The sequence below is a fragment of the Leptinotarsa decemlineata genome, unplaced genomic scaffold (genome assembly GCF_025532065.1).
Source record: "Leptinotarsa decemlineata unplaced genomic scaffold, Ldec_3_MD MMD2_P_RNA_scaffold_2, whole genome shotgun sequence".
In the NCBI taxonomy this organism is placed as follows: domain Eukaryota; kingdom Metazoa; phylum Arthropoda; class Insecta; order Coleoptera; family Chrysomelidae; genus Leptinotarsa; species Leptinotarsa decemlineata.
In genome coordinates, this window is record NW_027412529.1 from 17,934,290 (window position 1) to 17,953,609 (window position 19,320).

General features: G+C 35.0%; 2 protein-coding genes across 10 annotated transcripts in view; one reads left to right on the plus strand and one right to left on the minus strand.

Moving 5' to 3' along the window:
- Window positions 1-13,922, minus strand: part of LOC111514374 (uncharacterized) — a 103,446-nt gene extending 89,524 nt beyond the window's left edge. Inside the window, exon 1 of one of the 2 annotated variants that reach the window (XM_074184857.1) lies at window positions 13,787-13,922. The gene's annotated coding sequence lies outside the window, so the exon portion shown is untranslated. The remainder of the gene's footprint in view (window positions 1-13,786) is intronic. The other variant, XM_074184828.1, reaches the window with a different exon arrangement.
- The window catches only part of LOC111514398 (uncharacterized), a 109,787-nt gene that overhangs the window by 46,131 nt on the left and 44,336 nt on the right, over window positions 1-19,320 (plus strand). For 4 of the 8 annotated variants that reach the window (XM_023170652.2, XM_023170635.2, XM_074184803.1 and 1 more), the window contains exons 1-3: window positions 1,214-1,517; window positions 5,546-5,692; window positions 13,827-14,073. In XM_023170652.2, coding sequence (XP_023026420.1) covers window positions 1,344-1,517; window positions 5,546-5,692; window positions 13,827-14,073 — 568 coding nt within the window. In that variant the 5' untranslated portion in view covers window positions 1,214-1,343. Of the gene's footprint in view, window positions 1-1,212; window positions 1,518-3,988; window positions 4,133-5,120; window positions 5,151-5,545; window positions 5,693-13,826; window positions 14,074-19,320 lie in introns of those variants that run through there. The other 4 variants (XM_074184798.1, XM_023170662.2, XM_074184792.1 and 1 more) reach the window with 4 other exon arrangements.

Consider the following 19,320-nt stretch of genomic DNA (forward strand, 5'->3'; position numbering starts at 1 on the left):
ATCGGAAGATTAAAGAGGACGGAAACTTATTGTGCAGTGAATAATATTCGAAAAAGGGCACAGTTGTGTTGTCATGAACAAGGTCAGCATTTCGAGCATTTGCTGTGATTGACTTCTGTCTTTACATTTTATTTAATTATTGTTATTTATTCAAAATTCTATTTTCATTGAAAAGGACACAATGTCTAATTTACCTCATACACACCTCATTTATTAAATTTTCATTGTTGATTCTGTCTCCGTATTTTTTCATTGGCTATTCAAATGAGATTTTGATTCAATAACTTGAACATAGTTCGATGTGGTTGTCGTCTTTCGGGATACAAATTTAAATACATTTCCGATGTTTTAACACTGTTTCTCTCCTACCTGTAATATTTCTTTTTTCTTCATTCATGAAAACCATTTTTCGCCAAAAATTCAATGACTTATACAATAACAAAATATCATTGAGTGTAACAAATTGAGAGTCAAATTTAGAAACATCAAAGTCAAAGCCTATTTAGATAAGAATAATTTGTTTTCAATATCTCCAATTTTTCGTGAAAGAATGATAACTTATGATGAATCATTGAAAACTTTAAATCTGGTTATATTCAAAACAGAAAGAATCCAATGTATCACCCATAAGAAAAAATAAAGTTGATGATGGTGGCCGAAGAAGAAACGTCGAATAGCAAATCTGAAAATACCATTATGTAGCAGGGCAAAAATGACAATGTGAAAGTGAAATTTATTTTCATATCCTACGAAAATTGAAGCCAGAAAAAAATAAAAACCATTTTCCGAAATTTTTGTATTTTTCCGGATATCTCCGGATATACTCGGAATTCCAGAACTTTCTCAACGGCATATTATTAGTCAGGTAAATGAGCAACTTTGCCCCAATTTCATCTTCGTATCTCTCATAGTTTCCGAAATCCCAATGGTAGGGATCGAATTTGAAACACCCTGTATATCATGCTACTTGTCTTAGGAGATAGTTCTATTGGTCAGAATTTGAACTGATAATGAATTAAAGTAAATTTCAAAAACATCAAAAAATCTCAGATAAATGTAGAAATGAGGAAATTTGGTGATGGAATGTTTCGCCAAAGCATTTTTTAACGAAACCTATAAATATCTATGTTTATTGCTATGTAATAACGCTGGAAATACTCATATATCAGTTTCTGAGTTCGAATACGAAAAAATTAGAATTGACAACGCTGCCTTTTATTAAAGAGAAATGTCATTAATTGTATAAAAGTCTTGGCATCATCAGTAACGAACTTGAGGTACCAAAATGTGAAGTGCACAATTTCTCAACTACTGACCAGCAGTTCCTGATCATTATTAACAACATGGCAGTTTTCAAGTCAATTGGAGAATTATGTGACGTAGTTTCCGTTGTAGTTTTCTGCAACATTGACAGCACAATGATGCTTACTGTGGACAATTTTGAACATTGGATTCCATCTGTGAAAGTACTACCAGGTCAAATGTGGGAACGAACTATTGCCAAAGAAGTTAATGAAGTAAGTGCATCAACGTATTTAGGTTCATATGAACTGTTGGAAATTAACATTATTAAATTTTGAAAGCGACTAATAACGGAAAAACGAAAAATTTCTAATCAATCTCGTTGTTTTATGCCTTCAAACTCCTTTTCATAAAGTAATGGCATATTTTTTACTTCTTCATACATAAACATCTATTTGGTGACTGTTGGTGGTTCTGAATTCCATGGACCATAATATGTAATCTCAGGTTCGAAATCTATCATGGTGTTCCGTACTTATATATAATATTTTTTTTGAATGATGCAACAAATTTTCCTTTATTTCCAGTATTTTGATATTAATGTATGTCACAAAAAGAATTGGAATCTTTATAACTCCTATTTATTATATGCCAGCTTTCGATAGCTGGCTGTGCTATCATCTTCTTGGCTCTACTCAAACTGAACGTTTTATCTTGTTTTTTATTTCATGCGGATAGAAAGCCTCGGTGCAGGTACTGCAGGTAAATTTGCCTGTATTTGGGTTACATCAGGTAATGTCCTATGTGTTGGATTTTCTCTAGGTTCACTGTTTCTAGGAATATATATAGAATGTTAGGTCTTGTTGTGTTCTGATTTGTATTTGTTCATCGAAAAGTGAATTATGCCTTTTATATTTATGGATATTGAAGTTTTCCCAGATGTTCTCTGGTGGGGGAAAGCTATGTTTGTTTTGTATGGCGTGTGTCGCGAGGTTTGATTTTTATGTTATTGGGTTTATGTATGCCTTTTTGTGCTCGTCGTACCTTTGGATCAGTTTTTTCTTGTTTTGGTCGATACAGAATTTGTTGCTGTCCGAGCATTGTATGCTGTACACTCCGTTTAGGTTTTTGTCTTCTTCTTTTTCATAGCTGTTTATATTATTTGTGTTATTTTCGTGTTTGACTTGAAAGTGATGTTGATGTTCAGGGGTTTGAAGATGTTTGTTAGTTTTTTGGTTTGGTGACCTACGTATGTGAATGTAGTCCATCGTTTTGTAGGTTTATCTGTTGGAGTAGTTTGATCCTTGTTCTGTATTTTTTGTTCTGTTCTATTTTCTAATTTATCTATTGTCTTTTGAGTGTATCCGAGAACGGATACCCGCAAGTTTAAACCACCCACCATCACACAAAATGACTGCCTATAACGCATTCATATGCAGAATATTAAGGATGCCACTTAACAATGAAGCCCGGAACAAGAAAAGGAAAATCATATACCAAATAGCAAACGAGAACGGATACACCCAAAGGACAATAGATGAATTAGAAAATAGAATCAAACAAAAAATAAAGAACGAGGATCATAACTACTCCAACAAATAAAACAAAACAACGATGGACTCCATTTACATACGTAGGTCACCAAACTAAAAAACTAACATCTTCGAACTCCTGAACATCAACATCACCTACAAGCCAAACACGAAAATAACACAAAAAATGGACAAACAAACATTCAGTTTGAGTAGAGCCAAGAAGATGATTGCACATCCAGCTATCGAAAGAGGTGGCATATAATAAATATAAGTTATAAAGCTTCAAATCCTTTTTATGACATATGTTAATATTGAAATATATATAATAATGACAAACGATTTCATTGGTAGAATCAAACTGAAATTACAATAGCGTTAGAGAAAATGACCTACAAAAAGGCAGTGTTAGCAAACGGTTCGTACTGAGAAGAGGTGGGACTTGTGCCTTCTTCCACTCAATCAATTGATTTGAATTATTACAAGCAAATTTACATGTAGAGGACTACAGTATACTTCAATTATTCGACATAGCAAAACAAAAAATTACGATTTGCAACTGACAAACATTCACAGTGATAACTCATCTGATAGAAGTCACCTTCTCAAATTGAATGAAGGAATTAATATTCAGGATTTTGTTATAGAGCCTAGTTGTGTTATGCCAGGTAGACGATCGAAACTGATTGATTATTTCGGGAAATATTATTGAATTCTGAAGTGAATCATTTGTTATATTTTATTTGATTTGTGTTATGTTCGAAGTGGATCATATGTCGCTTGAAGTGAACTTTTTCAAATGTTTTTTCATAATTTCTTCCTGAAGAAGCCATTTGAAAGCAGTTTCCTATATCCAGCATTCATTCACATGGAGCCACTTCCTTTGTTCTGAGAATAATCTTATAATTCGTTTCGTAGTCATTTCACACGATTCAGCTCTTTGGAATATTCAAAGTCTACCAGCTTTAGACTGGTAAGTCACACCTCTCGTATGTGAAAGAGGAAGAATTTTTTCCATATTGTTTATCCAAAGATTAGTATATTATTAGTATATGCAGCGATAGCGTAAGCCTAGATTTGAATCGTACGTTCAGGTGTTGAACGTCAGTCCAGAAGGTAATTGTTCTCCATAAAAACAAGGTGGCTACATTGTTTCTATAATCTTATGGGACGAAGTGCATATATGAATAATTCGTCAGTTGTAAATAGTGAGTCAAACGATTTCCCTCAGCAGCCTGGATACGTGATCATGTCTTTTCAGATCTTGAATCAAACGCAGACTAGAGTTCTGAACCATTTGTAGCCGAAGTCAGTCTCTTTCAGAAATTGCAGGATTATATGTTGTTGGCGTATTTGAGGTGAGAAAGGACTAAAAACTCACAGAAGATGATTTTACCCTTTCTATTTAGTGTTTTTCTATTTGAATAAACTATTTTCAAGTTGGTGAGGGCACGTCGTATCATGAGACTTATGAAACTAATATTTTTCCAGTTGTCGGACAGACCAAAGGGTATTTTCCCGATATGGATGTGCATGGAGTTGTGGAAACGATTGCGTCCTTTTTTTCTACCAAATAACTTCGCAATGGATTTAGAAAGGTTCATGGAGAGACAGAATTTGGAAGATATAATAACGATTAATTCGATATCTGAATTCAGTTGGAAATTTAATAAAATTCGATTTTAAAATCGAAACATGAATTTGGATGTGATCTGCGTATTGGTGATAGCAACTTAATTTGATACAATTTTGGAGCTGAATAGTGCAGGACCCAAATTAGAACCCTGCTGGCCTCCATTTTCCATAAGCAAATTTTAAACAGATTTTAAACAGTTAAAGCAATTTCCATTCATCAAAACGGCCTGCATTCGATTTTTCAAATGAGCCTGAAGTAATCTGACTGAATCCTGTGTGAAGCAGATATATTGTAGGATAGCAAGTACTGAAGTTTAATGCGGTCGAAGCCTTTCGAATAATCAAGTATTATTAGAGCCTTCAACTGTTTTTTATGTCAATCGCCCCAAAGATGTCATTAGTAATTTTCAGAAGGGCGGTGACACAGCTGTGTTTAGATTTGAATCGTGACTGGAATCTAGATACTGAATCTGTGAAAATTTAATTTTCTCGAACACTTCAGATAATAATCAGAGTATCCTTATTGGACGAAAAGATTTGAAATCAGATGGATTGGATGTTTTAGGTTTAATTTTATCGACACCAAAGGCTTGGGATTTGATTGATAAAAACTTTATAGATATCCAAATCCGTAGTTGGTATAAATCTGAAATTACTAACGTCTGGTTTGGTGTTGTTTAGAATACAAATTCAGAGTGTTAGGATCAGGAGAGCAATCAGTTTTGGATGAATATACGAAGTGTAAGGATTACTCAGATGTTCAAGTGAAGCATTAGATCGATGCATGATGCTTTTCTCTTCCTCATGATAGTCCACTATGGTTAAATTAATTCACTTTCACATCAACATCTTCTTGATGAAAATATCATTGTTCTGTGAATTGAAAGGAGTAATATTTTTAGGGGAGATTGATTTTTGAAACATTCTCACATTTTCTTGTATAAAGATGGAGATGTAGAAAGTCAGTACCTTTCATTTGTAAAAATCATTATTTGATTTTCTTACTTCTTGAACTTGAAACGAAAATTTTTCAAAGATACGTTTGAAATATTTCCCAAATTTAAAGGTAAAACGTTAATATCTGACTATAGGAACTGACAATGTAGACATTTGAAAGTAATAATCTTATTTTGCAGATTTTTGATGGTTCCACTGTTGACAGAGTCTTAAGAATTTATAAAATATGGATACCAAGACATACTCAACAATTTTTGCTGCATGTTGTTTTTGAATTGACTGTAGATGCAGGAGTGAAAAATAAAGCCAAAAATACTATGGGAAAGGTAATACATTCAAAATTCACAGCATGCAATGTTTTGATCTCTTTATCAACAGCTATATTTTCATAAACATGATATTCACTCTCGTTTGAAGGTGATTGACAATGTTTCGTGGTGCATTTCATCAGTTCAAACTTCCAGTGTCTAATATGATATAAATTGATTTAAAATCCCTGAAAGAATCTGTAAATACTTAAAAAGATCAGCTGAAAAAAACAATTTTATTAAGCAAAAAAACTGAAATTACAATGAAATAATATACGAGCCAAAACCAAAAGAACAAAAAAAAAATAAGTAAACTATCAACACGAGCTGAAAAATTATTGACAAGAAAATTGAAAATATAAAATTAAAAGATTTCAAACCAAGTTACTTCACGACGTTCCGTTTGTTAATATGCACAATCGTCTTCGGGTGATAACTTATTCCTTGGAAATTTGACTATTTATAGGTCATTCGACTGCCTTCACCTATCCCTTCTAACCTCTCTCCCCTTCATTGGTTTTTAGCGGGAGCTGACCATTTGGCGGGACTTGGTCGTGGTCCGCTTGATTAGAAGTTTCCATATGTTACGTATCTCTACGCGTTGTTGGACAACATATATGCGGCCTCTTTGAATTTTTGTTCCTCCTTGTGGATGATTTCAGCCTGAGCTCACTTTATGTTATGTTGATGAGTCCAAATATGCTCTGCTATTCCGGATTTGCTGGTTTCTCCTCGCTGTGTGTGTGTTTCTTGTGCTCGGCAATGTGAACATTCAATAGCCTCTTGGTTTCACTGATGTATGACTCTCCACACTCGCGGGGTATCCGGTAAAGGCAATGGCAGTCCGCGTTTAGTGGCCTGGTTTTCGTGAGCCTGCTACGGATAATGTTCCCGGATCTGAAGCAGGTTTTGATGTTATACTTGGACCTAATCCTTCTTATCCTTTCCGACAATCCTCTGATGTAGGAAAGTACAAGTAATGGTTGTGGCGGCTTCTCTTCCTTGTGGAGCTTTTGCTGTCTTCTAGCTAAAGCCTGTTCCACCAAGTCTTTGTCGTAACCATTCCGTTGAAGGTCACTTTTGATGCCTAGTTCCTTTTCGAGATATTTCTTTCTATTGCAGAGCCCGAAAGCACGGTCTAGTAGAGTTTTGATGATTTCTCTCTTAATCCATTGATGGACTAAGATACTGTCCTGTGTAAGTGGGTTTTCGATATACAGATGTTTCCCATTTAGTGTCGGTCCTCTTCACCATAACGTCTAAGAATGGCACTTCGTTGTGGACTTCCTTCTCCATTGTGAAAGTGATGGAAGGACTTACGTTGTTGATGTGCAGAACTGGACACTTTCCTGAAGTAAGGCATTTAGCTAAGCTAGCGTAGAGATACGTACCATATGGAAACCTCTAGGAGAGAAATCCGGACGAATGGTTGAATGTGGGGTCATATTGATCGTACCGAGCCTTCGAAATCTTATATTGAAATCAGTTTTTCATATTGCAACGTGTTGAGTTTTCCGCAGGTTGACGGACTGACCACTTCTTTGGAGTATTCTCAGTTGCATGAATGTGTACATATAATAAGACTGTAAGTATGAACATCCCAAATTATAATAGAAAGAAACATATTGTCTAAATTCGGCGATGAGCTATCATCAAACCATTTTGTTCGTTAATGAAGTGATGAAAATAATATATATTCATCCATTTCTGAATGTAATTTTATTTGTCATAATGATTTCTGTGTATCCGACGGATCCTTTACAATGTATATCGTTAAGTGGATAGTAAAATCCTAAATTATTATTATTGTATGATTCGACGATCAGATTTTGTAGAGTTGTGCTATTAAATATTGAACGTATTTCTGTATGGAACTATTCATACATTTGTGCACCAAATGAGGTCAGTAAACCTACTCTTCTTTGATAAAAAACAGAACATTTAACAGGACATTTTTTATATTGAAGATTGGGGGCATGTCTAAGTTTTCCTCCCACACGGGAAAATCCTTGATCATCAATAGATACAACGAAATGAATCCAAATAGTTGTTACTTGTTTGAATTTCATTGTTGGATTCAACCAATAAGATACTTCATTGATTCGAGCAGTTTATTGGTAGTAGCATATCTTCAGATTGAATATATGGAAAATTACTTCTTTCTTATTATTTACTTTGCATTTGTTTTATTTGATCAAAAAATTTGAGACAATGAAAGTAAATATTTCAGAAGTAGGTTTTTCATAAGGGGAGATCTCATTATGAAAATATGAATAATGAATATGCTCAAATGTCACGATGAACTTATTTATATAGTTCTGGAGGAGTTAAACTGCCTTTCCAAAGAATTCTGCAGAATTGGGGGATGTGGGCTTGAATTCAAGTGAATGTTGCTGAAAAAGAGTAATTCCCTTTCATTCCGGCGTACCAGGTTCAAATTTTGAAAAGTTAGATATGCAAAAACAACCTAGGCGGCGACTCAATGAGACGAAATTAAAATCGATTGAAATGAATCAATAACCATTACTACATGTTCTTATATATTATTACTAGTATGTGTATTTTATATTTGTGATTTTATACTCAACTGTCAATTCAGTTTTATATTTGTATGATTTTATATTCAAATAATATTATATGTCAAAACTGACAACTTTTTATATTTATACTTATATTTGTGATTTTATATTATCTAATGTGTTTTTAATTTCATATGTCAAGTAGTTTATTTTCATATGCAAATCCCCTCTATATATAATTCATTCTCATATTTTGATATTTATTATATATTCTTTTTTTTTCATCTGGATCTCCCTTTCACCACATACAAGCAACATCTGATGCTTCTGTGGTTTCTACAATGTTCATTCAACTGTATGTATTACTTTAGTTTTTTTTGTGATTTGAATCTGAATAAACATTATTATTATTATTACCAAATCGGATGAGCTGTTTTTGAAATTAGAGTGCACAATCGCACAACATACATGAATAATAAAAATCATTGTTTTGGTTTCTATTGCGTTAATAAAAAAAGCCAGAGGACGAATCTCGTCGGTGTTCAATTTCGAAGCTTTGCTTAGCAAGTGTCCGCCTTGGGAAGCATTGTCTATCTTTGATATTCGAGGATTATCGATATCTCTATATAATCATCTCTATCACTGAAGATTACTGAGAGCAGTAAGATTTTTTTGAAAGTGTTTTCTTAGGGATATGTTAGACTCTCGCTACAAAAGACACGTGTTAAGTGTGTAGTATACAAGCCGTTTCTTTTATCATGTGGTAACATTGCTATATTCTAAACCGTAACAGATATGAAGAGGATTAAATGGGAACAATACAATGGTCGAAGAAAATTTAAGATGACTCTTGCCCTTCTCGAGTTATACGAGGAAAACAAAAAATGCTGTTTTTCGTTTTTTTCGAACGGAATTGTTATTTTGGAGAATATAACAAATGGAAAAGGAAAATGTTATTGTATCAGAAGTGTACTATAACGATGTGATGATAAATATTCGATAAAACGTTTTGTGTCAACGTGGCCACCATCAACTTTTTTATTTTTAAACGGACCTGTCTTTTTTATTGCAGATATTAATGAGGCGACAAATTCACAATCCAAGGGTATATCACATTTGATATTTTTATAGCGATTTATTTGAAATAACCACCATCATCAGTGACAACAATCAAACAGAGAAACAATTTATTTTATCATGAAGTTTTGAAAGAAATGAAACCAATACGGAAAATCAGAGCTATATTGCAATTTACATTAAATGCCTGAATTGACGACCTCTTTGTTGAATGCACATACGTTGTCGGTCCAGACAATTTCTGTGGCAATTTTCTAGCATAATAGGTGTAATACTAATACATGCATCTCTTATTTTTTGTTTGAGATGGTCGATATCTGTACTTGGTGTTGGAAAAACTTTATTCTTCATGTATCCCCAGACAAAAAATTTAAAGGAGCTGACCAGTTAATTGGTCCATTGGTTCCAATCTATTTTCTTGGGAATATTAAATCTAGATGTTCCCTTACTATTGCTGCATTCTGGGGAGGAGCGCCGTCCTGTTGAAAATATTTTATTGCATAGCGAATATTCAGTGGCAATTCATCTAAGTAGTCATCGAATTCATTGAATAGAAAATGAAGATATCTTTCACTATTCAAATGATCATCGCAAAAGAAAGGGCCAAGGATGTTTGTTCCCACAATTCTCAACCAAACATTCATTCCGAACCTTTCTTGGAAATTGGTTTCCCTATGTGAATGTGCATTTGTATTATTCCACCTAGAATGGATATTTCTGGTAAACCAACCATAGTTGGTGAATTTTGATTGGTCCGTCCATATTATTTTTTTACAAATATTTCCAACTTCCCTATTTTTACGTCTCAATCACTTCGTAAATCGTACTCTATTTCAGTGATCCCTTTCATTTAAGTGATGAACTTTGCGTATCCCGTAGCCTTAATATTTGTTCTTTTTCAAAGAAGTTCTGTAAATGATAATCTTGATTAGCATAATTTTTGTAACTTGACAATCCTAAATAAAAAAAAAATCACTGTGTAAATTTTTATGTGGTAATATTTGCTTACCCATAATATTTATTTGAATCTTCACACTTCCAGTAACTATAAGTTCCATAATATGGAACGCCGTTTTACTTTTTATTGTCACAGATATTCATTCCTCAATTTATTCAACTAACAATGTATTTGTTTGAATTTAATTGATTCATGCATTTGTTCGACACATTAAAAACGATTGTTCCCAAAATTTGTTCTATTTTAAATGACACTTGATTTAAAATGTTACATGAATTAATTTGTTTGATGAAAAGTTGCGAACAGTTATAATATAGATTCATTGTTTGAAATTTTTGGAAGTAAATGTTTGTCATATATACTTTTTTTGTAACTATCGAATAATTTACTACAATTTCTGTGAAACATGAATAAAATGGTTTGTTGATAATTATAGTTACATGAATTAAAACGATTGTTGATAATTTTAATTCGGCGCTAGCGTTGAACGGATTCTAGCAGAAGCTGAATTTTTAAATCTGGCAACATGATAGTTTAGTGATAGTAACACAATATTCCGTCCGACCACAGCGCCGAATAAAAATTATCAACAATTAATTTAATTCATGTTTCACCTAAAAGCAACAATCAAAACAATTAATTTTTACAAAATACCAATAGAAAGTAAAACGGCGTGCCACGCCGTTTTACTTTTTTTAATATTCCTTTGAAATGATCTGAATTATTTTGTTTGTTGAATTTCAGTGATACATGAATTGAATTGTTTGTTGATAATTTTTATTCGGCGCTGCAGTCGAACGGATAATTACCGTACTATGACCAATGACATACATATTATATGCAGCTATGTAGTTCCGCAAAAATACGCCCGACGTCAGCGCATTGTATTGCCTTGTATATGTTTCCTTCTTCCAAAAACCTATTTGCCTCTAGTATAGTTTGACGAATCCTGCGCTTCACATTAAAACCACTCATGATAAATATAATATTGTAATGTTTTCACTATGAACAACCTGAACCATCAATTTCTGTTCAGTTGGGTAACCTATTTCTCGGTGTCAGTGTCAGTATTAGGCGTATTAGACTATAACTATAAGCTGTACTTACGTTACCTATGAATTCTAGACATCTTACGTTAGACACAGTCTACAATATGTTTCTCAAAAGTCGCATAACATTTGCCATCTATACAATCAAACAAGATATACTAACCACAGAATAGTAACATTAACGAAAACTTGATGACATTTTACAGACACCAACCAAGAAAACTGTAAGAGGAACTAGTGTGACCAAAATCCGTTCGACCGCAGCGCCGAATAAAAATTATCAACAAACAATTTAATTCATGTATCACTGAAATGCAACAAACAAATTAATTCAATTCTTTCCAAAGGAATAAAAAAAAGTAAAACGGCGTGGCACGCCGTTTTACTTTTTATTAATATTCCTTTGAAATGATCTGAATTATTTTGTTTGTTGAATTTCAGTGATACATGAATTAAATTGATTGTTGATAATTTTTATTCGGCGCCACGGTTGAACGGCGTGTTGTCGTACTATAAATGAACTAGCATGTTGCCATATGTAACAATTGGAGTTCTTGATAAATCCACTCGATACCAGCGCCGGATTAAAATTAAATACAACAAACTTTTTAAATCATCAAAAAATTTATTTTTTTGTCAGAAATTAGCTTTTTAAAAAGACTAATGAAATAAAATGATACTTGCTTGAGAATGTTTTGCACAAAAGTTGTAACCAAATTTTAAATTGAATGCATTGAAGTGAATGTTGCAAATATTGAACACTTTCAATAAAATTGAAATATAACAAACTTTATTATTCATAGAAAAATATTTAGTATGGAAAGTTAATTTGCTATATTTTCAGACAAACGAAAGTCTATTTTTATTACCAACAATGTTTCATGGAAAAACTTTGACAGTCATTCAAATATATTCATTGAAATTTTATTCCCAAACTTACATTCAGAAAGTGAATTTAAAGTTTCATTATAATTCAACAGTCATATAAATAACTACCATTTTATTGAAAGGTCAAAATTATATGCGGAATTGAAACGTTTGTTGAGTTTATTCGAATAATACATTCCATTGATTGTTGAATTGAAATGTTGGTTTATTGCTGAGTTGAACTATATGTATATAGATTATTTTTCAGCATAATATATGATAAATTGGCGTTCCATTTTCCAATACTCTGAAACAATATTTTTCTTCGGAATCAATAAAAGCTTCAAGTTATTTCATTACTCTTTTTTATTCAAATAACAATGTTATTCATGTAACATTTTAAATCAAGTGTCATTTAAAATAGAACAAATTTGGCAAACAATCGTTTTTAATGTGTCGAACAAATGCATGAGTCAATTAAATTCAAACAAATAAATTGTTAGTTGAATAAATTGAGGAATGAATATTTGTGACAATAAAAAGTAAAACGGCGTTCCATAAGTAACCACACACTTTCTTGTTTTCTTTCTGTCAAATGCACCATAGTCTATCAAATTTCTTTCTAATCATCTAAACATTTGGATGTTCGGAATACGACGATTTCGGTATAGCTCAACATACATATTCCTTGACAAAAGAGGATTTCTATTTCATTTCGCATAACTGAATAGCATTTCAGTCCTTTCATCATTTGAATACATCTTTGATATGTTCATAAACGTCTGACAGTTCTCAACAGATATCAACAATGCATTCATTTTTCTTGCCATAGAAACCAAGCAAAGCCTACGCGTTTAAGATGGTAAATGAATTGAGATGCTATTTGATCGTACCAAATTATACAACAATCGAATTTTGACCAAAAACTGATATTTTCGTTACTTCCAGGATTGAGAATTATAGAAATTTTAAGAATTATGATTGATTAGACAGAAATGAGCCTTGAAAGAAGGATTTCGGCAATACAAAAATTTCCAAAACTAAAAAGTACGAATTTTCATTGTGTTAGGGTACCTACCTGTCGAATTTATTGGGTTGTCTGAATTATATTTTGAAGAAATCTAAACAATTTACAAAAGAAGTAATGACAGGACTGTAATTGAAATTTGTTGTCACTGATGATGTTAGTTATTTTAAATGAAACGCTCTAAAAATATCAAATGTGATATATCCTTGGAATGTTGATTTATTGCTCCATCAATACCTGTAATAAAAAAGGCAAGTCCGCATTTAAAAAAAAAGTTGTACGTGGTCATGTTGGTATGGAACATTTTATTGAATATTTATTATTACATCGCCATAGTGAACTTCGGATACAATAACATTTTCCTTTTCAATTTTTCGATATTCTCCGAAATGACAATTTCATTTGAAAAAAATTAAAAACCACATTTTTGGTTTTCCCCATATAACTCGAGATAGGCCGAGTATCGGCCTATCATGCCGATGCATGATGCCAAAAATAATTTTTATGACTGGTGATAAGAGATATAAAAGAACAAAAGTATTGTTCTTTCACCATGAATCAATTTTGGAAAATATACTTCTCAATCTATTCGAACGATAACTTTCTATACGATACCATTCTCATCGGCAGTTGATTGATTATATTTTTCTATCAGTATCGAGGGAAACTCCGTTGGGTGGCGGAAGCAGATTTGACGAAATTGGCGACGAACAACAACTTGAAGAGCTCCGAGTTACTCGATTTGTTTTATCTTGTTAAAAGGAACAAAAATCCGCCCCGGTCTCATCCTGAAGACAGCGTATTTGTGGAGAACTTGTGTGAAACTGCTGACGACATTCTCGTATCAGGAAAAGGAAATATTTACAATCAGTTAGTTGAGGCATCCGGAATAGATAAGTTAGGTGAGTCTATTGAACTATGATTCGGTAAGAAGTTTGCTTGAAACTGAATTTGCAAAGCTTATTCAGAAAACGCAAAATTCATTCCATTCATAGCAGGTATTGATGAATTGCAGATGTTTTGATTTCTAGTGCTTTGAGTGAGGATGGGGGAATTGAAATCCAAAATAACAGAATTAGTCATTTGTAAGAACAATCAATCGAAAAAGGCGAATGAATAGGTTGCAAATTTTTGAATATAAATTTATAAGATCAAACGAACTTACCTGAGTGAAGTTCGATCTTAATTATATGAGGGCCTCGTCGAAATAAATAAGAGTAATTGTAGTAGGTACCCTCGGTTGCGTACTGAACCACACATTTTTAAAGCTAGACGACATACCCAGTCCGACTCATTCTTCTTTAAAGTTGATTTTTGTTGCATCTCAGGGAGTATTAGAAATGGGTCTTTGGGTGGGTTTTTATTTATTTCGACGAGGCCCTCATATAATTGAGATCGAACTTCACTCAGGTAAGTTCGTTTGATCTTATAATTATATTTCGGCCTCGTTTCATAAATTAGAGTAATTGTAGATGTTGAAAGCACGATGCAACAAACAACTTTCATTATCTAATGACAATTGGAAATGAAAATTAACTCGAAAAGAAATATTTTTATACTAAATTATGAACAAAATATAAAGCACTTCTTTCTAGAATTGCCTCCATCTATCTGCTGATGGTTTGAGGGGAAGCAGTATGGTAAGGCTTTTTGTATGTGATAAAGAGGTGGTCCGATGAGGTACTGCGTAATTCCTTCGTCTTCGCTAAATATTCCAATAAGGTACTTGATGCGCATACTTTCGGGTCTTCCTTGAAAAATGGTAACACTAGAGTAGGTTGAGGTTTTCTGGGGCCAGAAGTTTTTATCCTTTTAGGTATTTTAATATTCAGAGCGTCGCTCGTTCTGGTGATATTGCAAACCTCTATGTGGCAAGGGCTAATAATACCGCTAGTTTGTGGGTTAGCATTTCCAGGCTGATTTCTCCCGACGACGTGTTTCTAACATAGTTCAAGACTATAGCCGGGTCCCAGGTGATATTATGTCTGGGTGTGCTGAAAACGCCCCTGAAAAATCTCTTAATCTTGAAATCATGTGCTACACTTTACAAAAAATCCACCATGATGAATCCAGCATTATACTGTTTCATTGTTGAATCATTTATGGATGCCAAACAACTATCCAGGGACGTTCCCTAGCTCTAATGTTTGCAAGATAAGATTCCTGCAACCAGGAAAATTTTCTTCCACATTGGATAGGGATTGCTGTTGAGAGAGAGAAGAATGGTTTTATTTGGTTCGAAATAAACTGGTTCACTAATCAATAATGAGATGAATACAGGGTACCATGGTTGACAAATCCATTTAGGAACCACAACTACACCCTCAACTTTATTTTCAATAATTTTTTGAACATTTTTCAATATCATACAATAAGATAGAAATGCATAGAAAAGGAGATTGCTCCAATTCAACGCAAAGGCCTCTACGGCCCAACATTCAGGGTCTCTCAACAATGATACAAACTTTTTACATTTCTCATTATGTCTGGCGGCAAATAGGTCCATTTCCGCTTATGGCCATGCTAAGTGTTGTTTTTTGAAATGCCTCACTATTAATTTCCAATTTCGTTTTATTTTCTAGCTGTTCGTGTTGAACACTTCCTATCCGATTGATGCATCCTATCGCCGTGGTGTTGTCAATGCGACATAAAACTTCTACATTGGACAAATCTGCAGCAAAGTTTTTCAAACCAAAAAATGCCGCTAACAGTTCGAGAATATTTATATGAAACTTCTCTTTTTCGTTCCATAGTCCATAGGCTCTTTCGCTTTCGCAAAATATTCCGCAACTCGTAGTTGAGGCGTCAGAAAAAATTTTTCATAGAAATTTAAACGGGCCTATAGAATTGATGACATCTGCACAGATTTTTCCCATTTTCCCACCATTGAAAAGCATTATTCAGCCTTTTGGTTATTAACATACTGAAGCTGTAGCTACCCCTACATTTTTTCATGGCATGGAATTTTTCTCTCTCGAAAACTTTCGTATATAACCACGAATAGCGTAGTTTAGCTAGACATGCAGTAGTCAAGTGGCCAATGAATTTCGCAAAATCTCTGATCTGACATCTGCTTCGGGTTAGAAATTCATTTATTAGACCAACTAATTTTGCCCTTTTTTTCCATGGGGAGTGATGTTCACTGAATTGTAATTGAAATCGAGATATTTACATTGCTGTTGTGGATGTATTTGACTCTTGGAGTAATTTATTATACAGCCAAGTTGCTGTAAAAACTGAATGGTCACCGACACATTTTTCTGACATTTTTCGAAAGAATCTCCTATCAAGAGGAAATCATCTAAATATATTACTGAAATCCATCCCTCTCCCCTAAGGAAACTAATAATCGGTTTGGTCAATTTTGTAAAGACCAGTGGCGAACAACTGAGGCCAAACGGTAAGCAGTTGTACTTATATATGTTACCATTGAATCTAAACCTCAAATATTTTTATGGGAGTGATGTATTGGGACAAGGTGGTATGCATCTTTCAAATCCACAGTTGCCATGAACCATCACAACCTGATGAGTCTGGTAACCATTTTATGATCGTCCATTTTGAAATGATCAGTTAGTCCCTGCAAGGAAGAGCTTCACTAACAGCACCACTTACCAGCAATTATTGTAAAGCAATATTAATTTTTGTTGCTTCAGCTCCTGACCATTTGGGCTTTTTTGGAGTAAACACTTGAATGAGTAATATATCAAATGGCAACTTTAGGCTCTCTAACTAAGAAAGCACTTTCTTATCTGGAGTTATACATTGCCAGATAGCCACAAAATCTTTCAATCTGCCTGCTGATTTACTAACCTCACTCACTGCTGGTATCTCTCTGTCTTCGCTCTCTGATGTGTTCTCTGAAATCTCTTCTTTCCTCTTTGGTGATATCCTTGAGGAACTTAAGGCTGTTGATTTTTGCGTCCACCCTGACAACCTCTCTGAAATTGCCTGGGTGGACTGCGTCGGTTTAAAGACTTTATCAACGTATTTGGTGCATTTTTTTCCTTACCTCACTCACCTTCAAGTTTCGGCTGCACCTTTCTAGGCTTTTAGAAGCTTTAATTCTTTCTTCCAGACTTTCCCCGAAGAGCCAGCCATCTATTGGAGCACCACTCAGCGTTTCCTTCTGTTTTTTTTCAAGTTGAATGAAGACAATTCCCTTCGCGATACTATCTCTTGCTTATGAAGATCTGAGAGAAGTCGAGAGGCATCGCTTAGGGTCTGAATGAATCTGCTATCCCCCCTCCTTTTTTAGCATGGATGTTAAGACTCCGCACATTCCAGCAAGGCTTGCACCAATTTGATTTTGTAGGCTTGCCAGCCGAGAATCTCGGCGAGCCACAGATTCAGATACGGCTGCGACAATCAGAAAATTCAATTTTGGCGCAGCTGGTGAGTTACAATTTTCTGGAGGAGGATATTTGCTGAGGAGCCCCAAGCCATTCTTTAGGATACCCGATCAGGTTACCTAAATTCAAAGGAAGGAGAAAAACATTATATTTATCCCAACAATATTTATCCCAACAATATTTATCCCAATATAATAGTTGTGGTAATTTTTCATCTCACCGTGAAAAAAAAGGAGTTAGATGTCCAAAAAATTATCTTCACACAGATACTTAATTAATAATATATTTATATTTAGACTATCACAAGCCTAATATTTCCTTGTCTAACAATATTTCAATGCTATCACAAGTATTCAGGAACCTACCTTGGGGTTCAGTGTTTTCCTATTCTCTCACCGGGACATGCTCCATCAAACTCTCACCAGAGTATATTTATTGCCTTGTCTATTGTTATCACAAACAATATTTCAATGCTATCATAAGCATTCAGGAACTTATCTTGGGGTTCAGTGTTTTCCTATCCTCTCACCGGGACATGCTCCATCAAACTCTCACCAGAGTATATTTATTGCCTTGTCTTTTGTTATCACGAACAATATTTCAATGCTATCACAAGCATTTAGGAACCTACCTTGGGGTTCAGTGTTTTCCTGTCCTCTCAGCGGGACATGTTCCATCAAACTCTCCCTAGGGTAAAATTGAATTTACTGAACTGGGCGAATGTGGCACATTTCAGCTATGCTCAGCGTACCCTGCAGAGCTTTCCTTCCGTTCTGGGCGTGAAAGAAACCCGCCAGCGATTTTTTTCTCCAAGTTATTCTCTAATTATTCCAACCTTCTTAACTTGCGGATTCGTCTTCGATTGTCCACATGATCATCTTGATCTTTTTCCCTACTACGGCTACGTCGCCTTTTGGATCGTTTTGGCATGATATTCAAACACAAAGAACATTTTCCAATCGATGAGTAATGTGTACGGCTCGACACACAAACAAATGTCCTCCGGAGAGGTAGTAGTCGGGTTCCTTTGAGGGAGCAAGTCCTACGACTCCGCCCCCGTCGACCACATTTACCCTTCACCGTAACGGCCGGCTGGCCTCCCAGACCTGAGCCCCAGGGATTATAGGACTCAGTTCCTGTCTGGGTAGGACGGGAGGTTGGTTTGCTTCAGTTAGCTCTTCTGGAATTTGAAACTCCTTGTGGAGGTACTGACCCCGCCATGAGGCCACCCCAAGCCTCTCTCGGCTTCAGTGTGACTCCCTGGCATTCCTCCACCCCCTAGCGCTTCCGCTAGGTCATCAGTATCCGGCTAGAACAGGGTACGAGGCGCTCCTGTGCGCAACGCACCCTTCTCCTCCCAGGGATCGCTAAATGCTCCCCCCTGGGGGCATCGCGACGCCTGGCGTCGGACGACCTTTGCTTCGTCGCTTACTTCCATATTGGCAGCATCTCCAAAGCCTTCTTTGCTTTGGAAACGCTGTCCTTCACCGCGCCTCTCGAAACTTTCCTTGTTTCGAAAGTCCTGTGCGGTGGATCTTCTTTCGAAACATTCGCTGTTTCGAAAGTCCGGTCCGCTATGGCATGGTCCTCTTGTCGGGTTTGACAATGGCAATGTTTCTCGTACAATTTCCGTTTCCACGAGATGGCTGTACACCCTGTGCATTCTCGGACTCGGGGTTACCACATAAATGGGTAACTCCTCCATAGTGTGCCTCAATGGCTCGCATTCAGGCAGAACTATCGGTTTCGGAGGGAAAACTCCTTCCGGTTGTCGCCGTCGGCAAAAATCGATTTCTT